General features: G+C 53.2%; 1 protein-coding gene across 2 annotated transcripts in view; it reads left to right on the forward strand.

Annotated features, from left to right (window-relative positions):
- The window catches only part of ALPK3 (alpha kinase 3), a 32,778-nt gene extending 19,591 nt beyond the window's left edge, over window positions 1-13,187 (forward strand). For both annotated transcript variants that reach the window (XM_039723433.1, XM_039723434.1), the window contains 11 exons: window positions 71-188; window positions 1,198-2,218; window positions 5,204-7,043; window positions 7,912-8,059; window positions 9,096-9,223; window positions 9,483-9,518; window positions 9,636-9,910; window positions 10,622-10,710; window positions 10,946-11,163; window positions 11,361-11,409; window positions 11,576-13,187. In XM_039723433.1, the coding sequence (XP_039579367.1) occupies window positions 71-188; window positions 1,198-2,218; window positions 5,204-7,043; window positions 7,912-8,059; window positions 9,096-9,223; window positions 9,483-9,518; window positions 9,636-9,910; window positions 10,622-10,710; window positions 10,946-11,163; window positions 11,361-11,409; window positions 11,576-11,897 (4,244 nt within the window). In that variant the 3' untranslated portion in view covers window positions 11,898-13,187. The remainder of the gene's footprint in view (window positions 1-70; window positions 189-1,197; window positions 2,219-5,203; window positions 7,044-7,911; window positions 8,060-9,095; window positions 9,224-9,482; window positions 9,519-9,635; window positions 9,911-10,621; window positions 10,711-10,945; window positions 11,164-11,360; window positions 11,410-11,575) is intronic.
- The last annotated feature ends 156 nt before the right edge of the window (window positions 13,188-13,343 follow it).

A 13,343-nucleotide genomic window follows, 5' to 3' on the forward strand; every position in this document is an offset into this window, starting at 1 on the left:
GCTGATACCATGCTGTCTGTGCTTCTGTGTGGAATGTTTCACTCTCTGATGTCTTCCATGTCCTCCCCAGGGTATCCACAGCCCGAGGTGACGTGGTACAAGGATGATGAGGAGATGGATCGCTATTGTGGCTTACCCAAGTATGAGATATTCCGTCATGGAAACCGCCACACCCTGCAGCTCTACAAGTGAGTAAAGGAGCTGGAGAGTGTTTGGTAATGGGAGCTGTGAGTGTGTTCTCAGTGACTGGATAAGCTGGCCCCTTCTGCTCCCCACTGTGAGTTCACAGCTGGCCTTTCCCCTCCCGCTGTGGCTCCCCAGTCACACCAGTATGAGATCCATTACTGCATCCAAGGATAGCTGCCATGCTGGAAGCAAGAGGAAGGGAAGAAGAAATCCCTGTCTCTGGAGTCTTCCAGTGCTGAGCATTAGGGATGGCAAAAGTGAGCAAGGGGAAAGCACTGTCTGCCTCTAAGATGATGGTCCAGGGAATCAGGTTTCTGGAGAGCCAGGCACACCCTGTCCCCAGCAGGCACAGACCTGTCACACCTTGAGTCCTGGACTTGGGGTGTCAGACGGGTGTGGCACTGACTGGAAATGCAGAATATCACTGTTGCTGGTAGTCCTGCCATCCTTGTGCTTCTAGCCTGAGCTTTTCTGCTTCCCCAGCTGTGCTCCAGGTGTCCATCAGAGGCTGGCTCACCTCTTCCAGTAGCAGGGATCTCTGTGGGTCAGGTGTCCTCGAGGGGTGACAACAGGGATGCAGGCAGGTGCTTGTGCTGGTGCCTGTGACATGGGGTGGGAAGACTTTGGTAATGTGGTAGGGTAGAGGAAGAACAGAAGTGTCTTGTGGGCTGTGTGGAGCTGAGAGAAAAAGATCCTGCAAAGGACTCTGACCAAGAACAGTTGGGAAGCCTGGTGCTGCCTGTTCCTCCTCCATCACAGCCCTCATACCAGAGTTACAGCCCAGGGTGGAGCTAGAACAAATTTATCATAAAACTTGCTTGTTTGTTAGTGTGGAGAGCAGGCAGAGCCAGGGTGGAAGGCCAGCCCAAGGCCTCCAGATGTCCTGTGGACACCTCGTGGGCCACATCTCTGGACTCTGTGGAGCAAGAAGTAGGAGAACATGCATGCCTGTGTGTCCAGCGGGCATCCTGAGGAGATGGGTAGGTCTCACACACAGCTTTTGATTTCCAGGTGTCGAGAAGAGGATGCAGGCATTTACCAGGCCTCAGCTAGAAATAACAAAGGCATCGTGTCCTGCTCCGGTGTGCTGGAAGTGGGAACCATGACGGAGTTCAAAATCCATCAGAAGTGGTTTGACAAAATCAAGAGAAAGGCTGAAGAAAAAATGCAAGAAATTGAACAGGGCAAGAAACGAGGAAAAGAAAATGTGGAAGTGGAGAGGTTGCAAGGAATGAGCCCCGAACGGCTCCAGAGGAAGCGGAGGCTGGCTAGAGATCAGAATCTCCAGTCAGGAGACTCTTCATGGGAGAAGGAAGATGCAGCAAAAGTGCACGTCGCGGATTCTCAGTCCAGGTTACACAAGGATATTGCTGAGACGAAGGAGCAGCCGCTCAGTGCGGTGCCAGGCTTCCCAAACAAACTGGTGGCACCTCTGAAAGCAGAGGTGACCACCAATGGAGATGCCACTTTGGAAAGTGGGGAGGAGAACGGGAACAACTTTCTCACGTACATCTATGAGACAGTGGAGGACTTGGCGACCAAGCCGGGGGCAAAAGACTCTGCAGCTAAAAAGAAAAAGAAGGTGGAGGCTCCTTCAGCACCAAAACAGGAGGCTTCTAAGCGAGAAGAAAGTGGGAGGGACAGGGCCAATCAGTCTTCAAATCCCAGGTTTGCTCCTCCTGTCCCCTTACGCAGGAATGCACGTTTGCGAGCAGCAAGTGATCAAGAAGTGGAAACCAGTCCAAAACTCAAAGAGGCTGGGAAAGCTGTGAAACAGGACATTAAACCTAGTGATGACATGTACTTCTCTTTAAAGGACATGTATTTTGATAAGCAGGTGAAGCCAGCAGCAGGGAAGGAGGCGGTGGGAGCCAAGGATGAGGCCGGGAGTCAGGCTGCCCTGCAGCCTGTGGCAACCAGCAGACACACAGAGGATGCTCCACTGGCCTCTGAGGTGCTGGAGGCAGGACCTGTGCTGTCCGAGGGCCAGAGAGGCCAGCAGCAAGAACAGAAGTTGGAGGGAAACAAAGAGGTAACTAGGAGAGACAACAGCCAACACAGGGGTGGCAACAAGAAAATATCTGTGCTGTGCATTTGTGTTGTGGCACTGGGCCTGGGAGGCTGCGTGTACACCACGGGATCTGCTGCTGAGGCTCTGCAGGTCTCCATTGGTGAAAGCACCCACAAGGGCTTTTTGGATTTTGTGAGCCCAGACAGCAGAGCTTCCACCCCATCTCCAAGCAAATGTCAGCTGAGGTGGTGAGAGATGTGAGTCGGGGCCATTCGAGCAGCTGGTCCCGGTGGCCTGGGGCTCTCCGGTTTAATCAGCAGGCTGACCTCATGCGGAATGTTTTCAGATCAGGTCGGCAGGGAGCACTGAATGGGTATTTATAGCTGGGAGTGGGTGCCTTGTGATGCATCTGTTCAGTTTAACAAGGGAGCTTTACTTAAGGAGCCCCCCATGCAGATGAGGTGCCGTGTGCACCCTCAGGGCTGTTTACAATGCAACGTGTATACAGTAGGTCTGGGCTATTTTTTTCACCCATCCCTGTTGGAAAAACTCTGTTGGGAGACTCGTTGTGGTGGTGATGAAGTGGTAGGGCACAGCACCTGCTTCTGACCCTCAGAGCATCTCTTAGTCAGCTGCTATTTTTGTCACCTAACCTGAAGTATTTGCCATGAAAATATTGGACTGGAAGCTACCGGGCTATTTCCCCCCCCATTTTTCTTTAATGATTCCTATCATAAAGAATTCTCTGAGTCCAGTTTGCAGGTGCTGTCAGGATTTGGAGTTTGGGCTGTGGTAGGTGCACACTCTTAGCAAAGACAAGGCTCTGGGTGCAGCACCTCTCATTTGGTAGGTAATGCACATATTTCAGAATGTGGAAAAATCCACAATGCTTAAGGGACTGATGGGTGCTCCAGTGGAAAAAAAAAACCTCTTTTCTTCCTCTCTTAAATTTCGTTAGCCGTTGGTGGGTGCAGCTTTGCTGGTCAGAACTTGCTGTGTTGTGCAGTACACACCTGGTTTTCTGGCCTTGCTGCTCTACAGAGCTTACCCACCAGTATCACAGAAATTATTGCTGTTCAGGCCAGCCCATGGCAAAGCCATTAGTTTCTCCCCTCTGTGCTCATTTTAAGACCTCTCACTCTCAAAAATGATGGAAAAATGCTGGTGTGCAGCAGACTTGGGCTGTCATCCCTGAGCCTTTGACGTGCATCAAGGTTTTTTTCTCTTTAAAAGCCCCACTCACAGAAGGAAACCCGTGACTTGTCAGCTGGTGTGCCTTTGAGGAGACAAAAGGGAATGCTTCTGATTTGAATTTGAATGCTTCAGCTGGTTGGTGCTGCTGTCCTCAGCTTTTGTGAGAGCAAATAAGCTGGTTTAAAGCTTTAAGGCGGATTCCAGGCATGTTTCAAGATATTTTCACCCCCCAGGACAGGGGTTACTTGTTTTTTTCTTTTTTATTCTTTCTTTTAAAACAAGAAAGGTCATAGGTGAGTGTATTCCTGGCCTTGAGACATAGCTGGGCCTGGTGCTCAGGACTTCTGAGCTGGATTTATCTGTAGCAAAATGGCAGATTGTAGCCAGGCTCTGAACATCGTCCTCTACAAGAGCAGAGAAGAAACTAGTTTTGCATGGTAATCACTCTTGCCTAAATTTTAAACTGATGATTTGATTATATTTCTTGAATTGTATGGGTAGGAACGGCCTCTAATGATGCTTCCCCACCCCCAGCCCTGCAATACTCATGTTGCTGTAACAATTAAAGAAGGACTTCAAAAAAGGCCATGGAGTAACAGGACAAGGAGGAATAGCTTTCCACTGTCAGAGGGCAGGGTCAGATGGGATATGGAGAAGAAATTCTTGGCTGAGAGGGTTGTGAGGCCCTGGCACCAATTGCCCAGAGCAGCTGTGGCTGCCCCATCCCTGGAAGTGTTCCAGGCCAGGTTGGATGGGTCTTGGAGCAACCTGGTCCAGTGGAAATTGTTCCTGCCCACGGTAGGGATTGGAATGAGATGGGCTTTAAGAGGTCCCATCCAACACAAACAATTCTATTTATTTGCTTGGGAAAGGGCTTGCTGAGAGAATGGTGCTACCTTTCCTCTTTTCCCTGAGCTACCAAATGAAGCAAAAGCAGCACAAAATACAGGTCTAAGTGCCACAGCACTCCTTTCCCATGGCATTCATTTTGGGGGGCTTAATGTTCAAGTCAGGAACCTCAGGAGAAAATCCTTAGCAGCAGCTCCTCCCTGTGCCATTGTCCTGGTGGTCCTCACAGAGCATCAGCCTGGCAGAGTGTGTACCATGGCATCACTGCCTCCCCTGCAAAAACAGCCCATGCTCCTTGGCTGGAGGATCTGGGCAGTTCTCCTCAGGATAAAGCTTGGCCATCACAGCAGGCAGCTCGCTGACACGTCTGCTGGGTGCAGCTGCGGTCGGAAACATTTGAGCTTCCCAAACGTCAGAGAAACAGAATGGTTGAATAGTGCTGATAACGTCAGGGTGTACAGTTTCCCAATAAATCATTTAGGCAGTGTTATCCTGATAGAGTGTGACATGCCAGCTGCCCCATCTCACTGTGCAGATAGGGGAGCACTCAGTCTTTAGAAACATCAAGGGAATTATGCAAGGTGTCGGCAGTGGCTGGTAAAAATGGGAAAGTTTCGCTCTTTGGGAAGTCATGGAGTCAGAGGAGATTGGATTAAAAGCCACTGAATGATTTAGAAAAGCAGATCTCTTGCCTCTGTGCACAGCGAGGATGTTGAAAGGCAGAAGGGCTGGAGCTGATTAAAGGAAGAAACATTTTGTACAGCCTGACAGGTGGGACCCACTCCTGTGGGATGATGGTGAAACCAGAAGACCCTGGATGACAGAGTAATGCTGGTATCAGGGTAATTCCCATGATTCAAGAAGTTGGGCAGTGCCATGTGATACAGGTGGTCCACAAGTATGACTGCACAGATCCAGGCAGTAACATGATGCTAATTTCCTTCTTTTTTTTTTTTTAACTAGGTTGCAGCAAGAGTTGGACAGTCTCGTGGTGACCTAAAGCATCCAGTGTCCAGTCCAACCAAAGAGACCAGTCAGCAAGCCAGTAAGATAGAGGAGGTCAGGAAAGAGATGCCTGCTTGCCAGGAAACCAGGGGAGCTGTGAAAAGGACAAATCCTCGATTTAGGCCTCAGGAGCCACCAAAGCCACCAGCACGTTCTCCAGACCATGTGCAGTCTGGCAAGGAGCACCCACCCCCCAGGAAACAGGCAGAAAGACATTCCCATGCTCTTGAGGACAGAGAGACTCAGCAAGGACTGTTAGATCAAGAGAACAAAAGCCAAGGTGGGGAAGAGTCATTGCTAAAAAATTTGACTCCTCCAGAACCTGGAGCAAACACTCCTCTTGAACAAATCCCGTGTCAGACAGTCAAGGATGAGAAGAGCAAAGAGGCAGGAGCAGAGTTGTCTGGGAGCCATCCTGGTGTGAGGACAGGAGGGAGTGATGCAGCAGAGCCGTGTCTTGGGGCTGTGCACAGGGAGGCAGGAGGGACACCTTTGGGCCATCAGAACACCCAAAATGAAATGGCAGCTCCTGCTTCAGTTCCTCTTGCCAAGGAAGAGCCGCTTCCTGCTCCTGCAGTGAGGCCATCAGTGGCTCAGGAGGCACTGCTGGCATCTGATAGAAGCCCAGGGATGGAGGCCACTGCAGGAGAGGTCCCATCTGGAGCCCAGCTGCTGCCTCCTGCGAGAGGAGGAACGGAAATCACAACGACAGATGGATCTGCCCCACGAGAGGTGTTTTCAGCCATCACTTCAGAGCAGAATGCCAAGCCAGTGCCCATGGGACCTCAAGGGAAGGAGGGAGGACTCCTGACAGCCACAGCTCCATGCCAGGAACCAGCAGCATCTTCAGGGACTTGGGAGGGAGTTTCTGAGGTTCAGCCACAGGTACCGCTGGTCCTGCCTGGCTCTGAGAGATCTCAGGAGATGTCTGTGGAGGAGAAAATGCAGCACAAAAACCTGGTTTCCTCCTTAAAGAACTACCTGCTGCTACTTCTAAAAATGTCAGATAGCAGTAAGGATGCCACAAAAGGGGACACTGACTCTGGGGACAAGGAGCAGCCGAATGCAGGGGAAGGCATGATCCCAGAGATAGGCATTGCTGGCCTTAGCCCTCGCACCTCAAGGAAAGTTTTGGAAAAAGTACAAAACAACCAGCTCTTCCAGACAGCAGAGAACTTGCCTCTGACCCCCAGGACGTCCAGACGGATCACAGGAATGATTAATGAGGAATTTGTTACCAGCCAGGAGATGCTGGCTTGCAGGCCTGTGCCACCAAAGAGACGCACCTGGGGGGCTCCTGAGGCCGAGGGGCCGCCCCCGCTCTCAGTACCCTCCATCGTGGTGGGCAGCATGCCCACAGCAGGAGTGGCTCCTCATCCTTCTGATCTGCCTCCAGTGAGCTCTGAAGAGGGCCCTGCTGACCCTCTGGCAGTGCTACCTTGTGCCACACCAGAAGAGCTTGCTTTGGGGGCCCGGCGCAAAATATACCTGCCAAAACCCAAGCAGGTGGGGGTGGAAGAGGACGCAACCCCAGAGAGCCTGGGGCACACAAGAAGTCCGACTGTTTCACCACGGCAGTCCAGGAAGAATGCATCCCTGTTGCATTCTCCTGCCCCAGCTCCATCCTCTCCCTCAGATCAGTGCTCTCCAACCCTCACGAGGAAGATGGCCACGTTGGAGGTTCCTAAGCTGTACGAGGAGCCTGCAGGTGACGCCGGTGGTGATGAAGAGGGCCCTGGAGATGCTAAGCCAGAAGCACAGCCAGCAGAGTCCCAGAGTACAAATAACCCATTTAAAGGTGAGGGGAGAGAGAATCCCCATGAAGCTCATTCCCTTGTTGCCTACAAAGGGAACCAGTAATAGTCAGCTGGGGCCACACGAGTTTGTACATTTGTAGGGTTTTCAGCATCAGCCTTTGGCTGTGTGAAAGCCAAAAAGTCTCCCCCAGACTTCTATCCCAGTACAGAGAGGGATGAGGAATGCAAGAGGCAGCAGTTCTGACACTGGCTGTCTCTTACAGCTGGGCTTCCCCAGCCCCAGGGATCATAGAATACTCTTGGTTTTGGTCTCTGTGTTCTGGGCCTCATCAAGCCTGATGCTGGTTGGGAATCCTGAGCTACCTGGTCGAGTGGGAAGTGTCCCTCCTCATGGCAAGAGGGTTGGAATGAAATGGTCTTTAAAGTCCCTTCGAACCTGAACTGTGATTCCATGATTCAGTGGACATCACAGGGCACACACTCCTCTTCCATGTCTGTGGTAAATATTAATTTGATTCCTTGTGGCATCGAATTAAAAAGGCATAATCCTGGGGTTGAAGGAAGCAGGTGATACTCTCACAGGAATCAGCACTCTTGCAAAGTAAGGGTAACCATGATAAATCCCTCCTTCAGTAGATGAATATTTCCTCCAGTATTCCCTAGTGGTTTTCTGCCTTCCCTCTGGCCTCACTGGATATTGCAGTGCTGCACTGTTGGACAAGTTTATACCACTTGTATCCCATCTCTTTATCCCAGTGGAGCTCTGAGACCTTTCCTGGGAAGGCAGTGTTACACATACTGACAGACACTGACACCCAAAGCCCTGAGCAGCAGCAGGGCGTAGGCTGGCTGACCCCAGAGCTGCAGCCAGCCCTCTGTGTCTCACCACCCATCCTTTTGCACCCTTAGCTCCACAGGTGGTCCGTAAGATCAGGGCAGAACAATTTTCTGACGCATCAGGAAACCTGAAACTTTGGTGCCAGTTCTTCAATATATTGAGTGATTCCAAGCTGACGTGGTACAAGGATGAGATCCCTGTAGCTGAAGCCCAAAGGAGGTAACCTGTCATTTCCACATTGTCACCTGTCACATCCTGCTCCTTGCCTTGCCTGGGGTGAAGGTGCTCCTCTTGCTAAGGCAGCATGGGAAGCTCAGAGCATGGCACATTGTGCACTTTATCATATCAGTGCCCACAGAGGGAAGGATTGCCCAAATGGGGACTTGCTGTTTAACTTACCTTATTGATGCTCCATCTGGAGTGTCTGCTTTGGGTACCCAAATCTTGGGGAGGGCAGAAAAGGTGTTATGCCCATCACAGAAATCAAGAGCTGGATGTGAACTGCAAAACTGGGGCCCCAAAGAATCCATGTGAGGGTGGCAGTCTCCCAACTCTGCTGGGAGGGTCTTCCATGCAGCCACCACTGGGAAAAAGCAGCTCTGGCTGTGCCTCTATCCCTTGGCACTGCCCTTGCACAGGCAGAGCATGTTCACACAGCTGCGTGGCTGGTTGTATCCTTTGGGTCTACTGTGAAGAGCAGCTTGTTCTCAAGCCCAGAGGATTTGTGTAGGAGCATCATCCACATCAGTTAGGATTTGCCTGATGCCGTTGGTGTCCCCTGAGCTCCCTTTATAATGAATAGATGATAAATTAGGTGATTCCGTGGCAGAAATTGTCTCCTGGGGCAGATATTTGACCTGGGGAAGATGGGCAGGAGTGGCCATTGCCTTCCAGCAGATCAGAGCAGAGCCTGCTCAGCCAGTGGTCTCAGGATGAGGGTCCCACCTCTTCTCTCTGTGAAGCCCTGACCCAGCCTCACTTAGGGACAAGTCTTTATCAGTCTGTAGCCCAATCCCAGGCAGATTTTGCAGGGCTTGTCTGGAAGATAAGCATCTCTGTTAATACAAACCACAGGGCAGGACTGCTGGTGCTGTGACATGCTGGGGGAGCAGCTGGGCTGCCCTTGGGATGGCTTTGTAGCCTTCCTCTATCCCTCCAAGGGCAGTATGTTGCCCCCCCACCAGTGCCTGTCACAGGGCTCCCCTGTGGCCCCCCCACCCCACGGGGATGTGGCCATGCTCCATTTTTCTTCCAGTGCTGGCGATGAGGGCCAGGCAGCTTTGGCTGTTGTGCAGGCATCCCAGAAGGATTGCGGAGTCTATCGCTGTGTGATCAGCAACGAGTATGGCACCGACTCCACAGATTTCCTGCTCAGCCCAGAAGGTGAGGAGCCCTCAGCAGCCTCTCACAGCTGCCTGGGTGTGCCGTGGGGTGGTGTGGCCAACTGCAGAGAAGGCTTGGTGCCAGGCTGCAGTGGGGGAGCCTTGGCACATTCTGTAACACCACCTCTGTGAGGTGCTTCTGCCTCTGTGTGCCAGCTGATTCCCACCATCCTACCTGCCATCCCTAGTTGTGCAAGTGCATGGGGCAAGGTGGGATCCTGTCAGGACCTTGACTCCTCTTTGCTTTCTGTCTCCTCCAGTGTTGTCAGGATTTATCCTGCGGGAAGAGATGGAAGGTAAGGGCCACATGATGAGCTGTGACTCTGCCCCTTGCTGAGTGGGGCAGGCAGCTCTGGGGCAGAAGCAGGACGTGCCCATGTTGTCCCCCCCTCACCAGCTCTTCCTCCCACCAGTTGGAGAGGAGATCGAGATGACACCCATGGTGTTTGCCAAGGGTTTGGCTGATGCAGGCTATTGGGGGGATAAGCTCTTCGGGCGCGTGGTGAGCGAGGACATGGAGGTGGGTGCTGGTTTCCTGCGCAAGGCCTGCCGTGCCAGAGCCATTTACGGCCTGGAGCCTGTCTTCGAGTCCGGCCACACCTGCGTCATCAAAGTGCACAATTTCATCGTCTTTGGGACCAAGAATGAGAACAGCCTTGTCGAGAAGAACTATGATATCACCATCCAGGTGGGTATCCTTGCGGGCCATCATCCACCTTTCTCCCTCCCACCCTTCCCACCTGTGTGTGCGTTGGTCCCCAGACAGTCCCCAGCTCTGTGCCCACTTTTGCTATTTCCTTCCACTTTTGGAATGCTCTGGGGTGGTCTAGCCAGGGGGCTGTGTTACTGGTAGGTGGGACATGACATACACACACATGATTAGAGTCTAAGAAGAAAAAAGTTTTTATTCTGCATGTATGTTCTCCAGCTTATATAGTCTTAACAAAGCATGATCTTAAGTTATTAACTACACCTTATATTCATAAGTGCAAAGCAATTAGTGTCAATATAATTGGCAAAAGTTTTACAGAAACTTAATAAGGCATGTATACACATCTACTTATGCACGTAGTCTGGCTTACAAAAATTTTCATGTATCTTTTCTAATCTGTCTCCATGCCTTGTCTTCTTCTTTGCTATGGATGCACTGCAAAATCATCAATTGTTACTTCTTCTATTAACTCAGCTTTGCTTGCAAGCTAGCTGTCAAGCCCCTCCATAGGGCTGGACATGTCCTTGCCATTCTTAGCTTCAGCTCTTCCATCTGAGCAATGTGGAGCTGCTCAGGACTTACCCATCACCCTTTGACCACCAGGACAGGGAAACAGTTGGCAGTGGTCCCAGGGAGGCAGTGGTGCACGATGGGACAGGTTCTTGACTCTTCTGCTTGTACTTCCAGGAATGCAAAGTCCAAAACTCCAGTCGTGAGTACTGCAAGATCTTTGCTGCTGAGGCACGAGCAGTCCCTGATTTTGGAGCGGTGCCTGAGTAAGTGATGTGCTGCAGCTCCACTGGCTTGATGCCCTGGCAGAGCATTGCAGGGGACGGTGGGAACATTCCCTGTGGGTGTTGGGGCATCCCCAAAGCAGTGCACTCTACTCCCACAAATGGAAGGGATACTGGGGGGAAGGCAAAAACCAGGGTTGCAGGCCGTGGTGTGAATCTCCACATGCAGAGGAGGGAGAGCTCACCATGCTGACATTGTCTGTGAACTCCCACACAGGATAATTCCTCTGTACCTGATTTATCGTCCTGCCAACAACATCCCTTATGCCACAATGGAGGAGGACCTTGGCAGGCCCTGCGAGCAGTACTGTGTCACTGAGAGAGATGGCAGCTTGGTGGCACGAGGCACCTCGGAGATTGTGCTCAAATGCTGCACCTTCCAGCACTGGGTTTACCAGTGGACAAATGGAAACATCCTCGTGACTGACATGGAAGGTAAGGGGATCTCCTGTGTGCTGCCCATGGTCCATCACCACCCCTCCAGCCTGGGAAAGAAAGAAAAGCCCCAGGCTTGCCCTCCTGCCTCTCTCTCACCCCATGCCATGGAACCCTCTACCCAGGGCAATGACCTGCCCTTAGTACTGGTGGCTCTTCTTCTCTGGACAGAGACTGATTGTCCTCTTAAATTACAGGAGTGGGCTGGAAGTTGACCAACGTGCGGATTGCTACCAACCTGAAAGGGTGAGTGACTTCCAGCCCTGGAGCAGGGTGGCCCTGGCTGTCCCCAGCCCTGCCTCTTACCTGGCAAGGGCCATGGTGGTAATGGGTCAGGCTCCATCCTCGCCTCCCTGCTCTGGTGGGACATGTCCTGGTGCAGAGCAGGAGCTGAGGATAGCTGTGTTGGCAGGTACCAGGGGCTGAAGGAGAGCTGCTTTCCCTCCCTGCTGGAGCAGTTCCCGGCCGCTCACAGGTGCAATCACTACTGCAGCATCCTGGGCCTGAAGATGCTGGAGCCAGCCAAGCCCAAGGGCTCCAGGAGTCCCTGCCTGGGCAGGAAGTCTGCCCAGTCCAGCCCCCAGCTCCAGAAGAAGGTGCTGACAAGTCCTCAGAGCACCCGCAAGGCTTCTGTGAGCCCCAAGAGCTCCCGGAGAGCTGCAGAAACAGGGGAGGCCTCAACAGCCTGCAAACCCAGGTCAGGAGAGAGCAACAGAGCTGGCTGCCCGCAGTAGTCAGAGCTGCTGCAGCTGAGATTCCTGCTCTGGCCCCCAGCCTGGGCCCAGCCCGTGACCGGTGTGGGAAGGGGAGACTCTGGCAGTGTCATTCTCCGTGGGGCTCCTGCCCGGCCCGCAGCGCTTGCATTGTGTGGTGTGTGCTAATTGTGAGTGGCTGGGCCGGGGCCACGGGGGCTGTGAGCCTCAGGCCACCTCCCCAGTACCTCTCTAGAGGAGCTGCTGCTGGAGCCTGCGGGGCCGTGTGCCTCTCCATGCTCGGACTCGCTTTCCTCTCTCAACTTTCCATAGGCCTTCCTTAAGGCAGGGGCAGAGCTTCTCCCTCAAGCTTTGCAGGCTCGAGGGAGAATGTCCTTGCCTGGCTCCCCTGCACACTGGGAGTCATGGACACCCTCATGGTTCCCAGCACCTCATGTCCCTCTCTCTGTCCCCGTAAAGTGACCGGGCCAAGCCTTGCCAGTGCTGTCAAGGATGAGAACCCCACCAGTGCCCAGGCAGTCCCCTGTGCCCTGGCACACCCTTTTTCCTGCAGAGGGTTCCAGCAGTTGCTGCAGGACTCCTCTGCTGTGGTGTGGGGCTCTGGGGTGTTGGCTGGTTCCAGGGCAGGGTGTTTGCCACTGGTACCAGCAGCTGCATAGGGATGGGATTTTGCACCCCTGTCCTCCCTGCATCCCAGGGAAGTCTCCCACCCCATTGCTAGGTGGCTGCTGAGAGTGGCCATGCTGCTCTGGATGGTGGCTGGTGCTACGGTAAGGATGCTCTACCTCACATGGGATACCAGGGAGCAGGGCAAAGGGGCGACTTCCCCTCCATACCTTGGTACGTGGGGGTGTCTATCCCACAGGAATCACTCCTCCTTGCCCCCCTGCCATACACAGACCCTGTATGCCCTAGCCCCACAGCACAATCTGGTGCTCGGCATCACCCCTGATTGGCACATGCTGGACTCCAGTGGCAGCTGGCAGCACCCACTCCAAATCCTGCTACCCCTGGCTCGAGGCAGTGATGGACAGGCACAGGAGCTGTCTGCTCCATCACCCTGCAGAGCATCCCCTTCCTCAGGGCATTGCAGGAGGGTGCTGGGTGCCAGCACCCTGCAGGATGGGGTCCCAAGCAGTGGCTCAGTGCAGCCTGGTGGAGGGAAGGGGCCGGGCTGGGAGCGTGGCGTGCTCTGGGCTCTGGGCTCCTTTGTCTTGGTGACTGTAAAATACCGATTTACATAACGCGGCTGCGTTGGGCCCGGGTGCTCTCGAGTGCAATAAAGCAAGAAGGACTGGCCTGTTCCCTGGCACTGTGGTCCCTCTAGGAGGGGTGCACCCAAGTACAGTGGGATGTGTTGCCTTTGTGTTTGGGGAAAGGAAACACCTTCAAGCACTGGCTTTACCCCATCCATGCCCCCTGGGGGAGAAGAGTGGGGCTGGGGCCAGACCCTAAGGCTGGCAGCAG

This window comes from Passer montanus, unplaced genomic scaffold, assembly GCF_014805655.1.
Source record: "Passer montanus isolate IOZ18808 unplaced genomic scaffold, ASM1480565v1 scaffold5, whole genome shotgun sequence".
Lineage (NCBI taxonomy): Eukaryota > Metazoa > Chordata > Aves > Passeriformes > Passeridae > Passer > Passer montanus.